This window comes from Oryzias melastigma, linkage group LG16 (genome assembly GCF_002922805.2).
Source record: "Oryzias melastigma strain HK-1 linkage group LG16, ASM292280v2, whole genome shotgun sequence".
Taxonomy (NCBI): domain Eukaryota; kingdom Metazoa; phylum Chordata; class Actinopteri; order Beloniformes; family Adrianichthyidae; genus Oryzias; species Oryzias melastigma.
Window position 1 is genome coordinate 5,793,118 of NC_050527.1, and position 5,102 is coordinate 5,798,219.

General features: G+C 39.5%; 1 protein-coding gene across 1 annotated transcript in view; it reads right to left on the reverse strand.

Moving 5' to 3' along the window:
- Positions 1–1,678: 1,678 nt before the first annotated feature.
- Positions 1,679–5,102, reverse strand: part of gnl1 (guanine nucleotide binding protein-like 1) — a 9,056-nt gene continuing 5,632 nt past the window's right edge. The window contains exons 9-12 of the mRNA XM_024267798.2: positions 4,221–4,399; positions 2,864–3,047; positions 2,355–2,495; positions 1,679–2,244 (exon numbers count right to left, since the gene is read on the reverse strand). Coding sequence (XP_024123566.1) covers positions 1,979–2,244; positions 2,355–2,495; positions 2,864–3,047; positions 4,221–4,399 — 770 coding nt within the window. The 3' untranslated portion in view covers positions 1,679–1,978. The remainder of the gene's footprint in view (positions 2,245–2,354; positions 2,496–2,863; positions 3,048–4,220; positions 4,400–5,102) is intronic.

Consider the following 5,102-nt stretch of genomic DNA (forward strand, 5'->3'; position numbering starts at 1 on the left):
TACAAGGTGGTAGTGTTTGGTTGGTAACTATTGCATAAATGTGGGTAAAACAGCGTGCAGTAATGTTACAGCACTCCTGACTGGAGCGAGGGCCGTCCCATCACAACCAGAGCAGCATGATCCCACCTTTTCATCATACTGGAGGAGGGGGGGAGACATTTAATGTAGTCTGTCGGGTCAGTAATTTGAAGAAAACATTTTTTATTTATTTATTGCTGTGCAGAAATATTGCAAATGCAGAAATGTTAGACCAACAGGCTGGTGGCTGCACATCATGGTGGTGCTTAAAGGGGCCAGATGCATAAAACTCTGTTCAGAAATCTGACTTTAGATTAGATAAACATGCACAGCTTTACCTTCTATTTTTTACTTTTAGTCATTAGACACTCTTAATGGATTCAAAATGCTTTTTGCTGCAAAAAATTTAGCAGATTTAGCAAAAAAAAAAAAAATGTTAATAATTTGTAAGATGTAAAAGATTGGAATTGGGTGTAAAAATAGTAAATAAATGGAAACAGTGATTAAAAATTAAAACAAAACAGAAGACTGATAGAAAAAACTTTAAAAAAAAGATAAGAAAAATAAAAAATTATGCAACTCCAGTGGCCCTAACAAAAGGGAAACAGATGCAGACGGAAAAAATAATCAGTTTACTTAAAGCAGTGCGTGACCTCAGTAATCTACTGCCAGAAAATCAGTCTAAAAAAAATCATGTTCAAAATAACAAGCAATTTATTTGCATTCATGCAAAGGACATTATTGTTTGAATGGTTAATGTATTCAATTAAAAACAGGGAATGCTTAATGCATTAATATAGGTGTTTAGGATTGTAATTTTATTATTTTTTTCTTACTGGTAGGCGACTGATGGACATTTAAAGCTTTGTCAGTTTGGGATCATTTAACAACGAGGAACAGAATTACTGCAGCAGAGAGATGCTCACTGATTTTATTTGCAGGAGTTCTGTTTGCATCTGGCCCCTGGAGTTCACACCAACAGGTCCATGACAAGAAAATCACTTTAACTCTCAAACTTATTGAAGCGTCAGGGGACTAAGCTAGCCATTACTCATGTTTATTTTTATTTTTTTAACTTCCTGTTTTGGCTGGGCAGAAAAGCACATTAATTAAAATATTTTAAGGAAGCAAAAGCAAAAGCAAGCAACTCCAGAATGTGTTGTCATATAAATCTGACAAATAACTGCAGCCTAATCTGGAAAAAAAGACGAGAAATTCTTTACAGAAACAAAGTATTTCAGTAGTTAAAACACTACAGGTTCAACTCCTTATGCTGCCTCGAGGCAATTCAGGTGGAAAAGGTCATTTTCTTTCCACGCCTGAATAACAGTTCCAACGTTTCAACTATAAATTATTGGAATTTGAAATATATTAAAACGGCTGGCATTTCAATCAGAGCAAATATCAGAGTGAAATGTTTTTAACGGCTCTTCTTTCATGATACTGTATCTTCAGGGTCTCATCTCAGCCCTGGTTATAAAAGGAAGCATTCAGTTGAGATTTAGTTCTTATATTTTAGTTCCAAAAAAGCTACTCCAGCAAATATTAACATATAAACTATACATTTGATTTGTTTCATAGTCATTTCTAGCACTTTGGCATCTCAGCTGTGAGGTCACTTTCTGATGAAAACCCTGAAAACCAATTTGTTGATCAGAACTCAGGAAACAGGGGACTTTGTTTATTGTCTCTCAGGAATCATAGTAGAACATCAAACCAAACCTGTCTAGAAGAACCAGCTAAGATCAGGACAGACAATCGAAGATGAGGCACAGCACAGCGTATTTATGTCTGCTGGTATGTTGCGGGGAAATAAATCCGGTTGAATGATGACGACTTTTGCAAATATGCAGAGGAGAATGATACGAGAGTAGAGATTGTTGAGAGGAATGAAGGTTTAAGGGAAAAAAATGAGGAAAGAGAGATCTGAGGAAGAGGAATGGGTAGAGTCCGTCATCTCTCACTCACACTCGTTTTCCCGAAGAACATTAAAAATGTTCACAGTGAAGCCGGGGGGGTTCTCGTTCTTTTGTCTCCGATCTCTGCACCCCTCGTCCTCATCGTCTCCATCCTCATCATCGTCGGCATCGCGGTCTCTCTCCTCCTCTGGCTCGGTGCTGGACTCTCCATCCTCATCGTCGTCCCGTTCTCCTGCTCCTTCTTCCTCTGCTGCTCTTCCTTGGAGAGCAATAATCTCTGGCAAGTCGACATGATTTTCCCAGTGCTCTGCAAATCACAAATAAATGAGAAAAAGTGTGTTTTATAAAAGTTCAGGCCACTGTGGACTTCAAGCATCTTGTTAGAACTAAAGCAGAGTAAACATGACCCTGTCTTACCTTTCAGGCAGCTGTAGCCCAGCGGTCTGAGGCAGAGGCAAAGCCTGCCATCAATTGCCAGCCTTAGAAGACTGTTTGCTGCACGATAAACGTCATTACGAGCTGCTTTTGCCGTCTTATAGCCTCTCCTCTCTGCCCAAGCTGAAATGCACACAAAATAACAGACTTTTCAAGATGAGTCAGGGCCAAAATTGATTTATTTTCTGTCACTGAAGGATGAGCCACTTATAAATTATTCTATAATCCATGGCAATAACTAAATTAGGTCCTTTAATAACCTCTTCCTCATATAAGTAATGTTCCTGCTTCAACAGCTGACTGACTTATCAACATGAAACTATGGAGCTTTATCATTAATGCTGCTATGCGTTAAACTCCAGAAAATCCATTTTCCAGCAAATCCTTCATATTCCCACTTGACGGACCACTCGAGGGAATCCCCCTCAAACTGCCTAACACATTTAACGTTATATTTCCTCAGCTGAAAAATAGCTAAAGTAATATCTTACCCTCACACACGTCCCAGGCAGTCCATTTGGATTCTTCAGCGCTCCGTTTGTGCTGCGGCTCCATGTCTTGCAGACTGGGATGCTTGAGCTTCAGCACAGAGAGGAAAGGCGTCCTCTCACACAGATAACCCACTGAGGTGTAGGGCTCTTGCAGCTGAGATACCGGATAAATGCCTGAGAGAATCTGCAGAAAACAACAAAAACACAACAATTATGAATAAAGACAACGGACTCTAGTTTTTATTGATGAACATGTTTTAAATAGGAATGGACAAATTAAGACTCAATCAATACGCTTTAATTCCACATAGAAAAGTATGAATCAGTAGTTTAGCAAAAATAAGGTAAAATAAAGATAAATCCGGGTGTATTCAGACTGGAAGGGTTTGTTGGTTTGGACAGAGTACGCTTAATCATTAATTATTAATGTCCAGATTGAGTCCTGAACGTTGCATTTGATCTGTATTCAGAGTGAGCCGTCCAGTCCAGTACGGTCCGGTATTTTGAACGTTTTCATTGTAAATGGACCCATTAAAGTTATTGAACTGTACCTCTTATAGACTCCATCAGTGGTAGGTCCATAGAAAAATGAACGGGACGGTTGGGGTGGAGTTGCTGTTTCCACTCGTTGATTAGCAGAAAGTGATGAAGACATTAGAAAGCACCAATATAGCGTATGCTAGCAAATCCATTTTCCTCTTTATGATGGTATTCTGCAATCGTCTTTCTAACATTAAATTCCTGTTATACACAATGTTGAAAAAGTAAAGCAAGAAAAAGACGAGCTGCTGGATGACCTCCGTTGTTGTTGCTTTTCTAGTCGTCGCACCACAATGACAGGCTAGCAGTCTACACCACGCATGCGCCGTGAAAAAAAAAAGCTTGGAGTGAGCGAGGCTCAACTTTGTGGAAGCGCTCACCAGAATTAACTGGACCATACTGCACCACTCCTTACCGGACTGGAATGCTCAGTGGAAACGAGGCTTTATGCATTCTAATGAGTTCCTGTGTCTCATCGACACAGAAAAACGGTATCCACTCTGCTTACATCCGGTAACGTCCGGCTAAGGGGCTGTTTTGGTCCAGTTGTTCTGCTCCAAGCATGGAGTCTATTCAGACTGAGGAAGCTCAGAGGAACCGAAGCTCAGTCCGATTCTAAACAAATCGAGACCACTTCCAAAGATGAATCTTAAAGCAGTTCTTGGTACCAGACCAGGGTCCCCTTGGGTGTATTCAGACTGAAAATTTGTTCCAGATTATCTGACAAAAATGAACTCTGGTTCACTTTAAGCGAACCAAATGTGTCCAACAGTAAAAGCTACAATTTGATGAACGTGTACAGGGAGGGAAGTTGTACCTGTAACTCTTTGTTGACCCGAGAAGGAAACACCAGTCCAGGACAGTCGCACAGCTTAACTGTTGGAGTGAGGTAGTATGTCTGGAAGTATTTGGTGTGGCCAGGAGTTCGGGAAACACTCACAACCTTTCTTCCTACAAGGCTGTTTATTATTGAAGATTTACCAACATTTGGAAAGCCTAAAAAAATAAGAAGGATTAGATCATGTATACGGAAATCTGAAAAACAATAAATTGTTCATATGGCTCAATTAAAAAACATTTTCTTCTTAATGTTTTACAAAGTTGATCAATGCAAGAGTTTTCATAAAAACACAACTTGCTGGTACCAATATGTTAATGAGAGAAAAATCCACAAATGTCACTGAATTTGCTAAAAAAAAAAATAAAATCAGAAATTAGCTTTATATTTTTCTTAAGAGTAAAAATAAACGTGCCTCAAAAAAGAATAGGGAGCGGTTAATCTAAGATGTCTCCTCTAATTGGCATCGCGTGTGTCTGTTTAAAGTTTGACAATAGTCTTTGTGCTGTTTGGTATCATGGTGAACAATGTGAACTAGAGAATGAAGAAGGCAGAATTGTTCTGGAAGATTAAAAAGGAAATCCTAGACAATCATGTTAAATTTAGAGGCAACAAGCCCATCTCCAGACAGTTTGATGTTTCTGTAACTACAGCTGCACATTTCAGATGTTGTGCTGCTGCCTGGTGTCAGAAAGCTTCATCTCAGTTTGAAACAGTGTTTTTTCAAACACAAAGAGCTGAGGTGTGCCCCGTGAAGAAGGCACCTTTGAAAACTGAGCCTATTGGAGTAGTTTGCTGATAAAGGAGTGGACTAAGAGCGTTTCCCAACCTTGGGTTCTCAGGGAACACTGTCCTGGATGT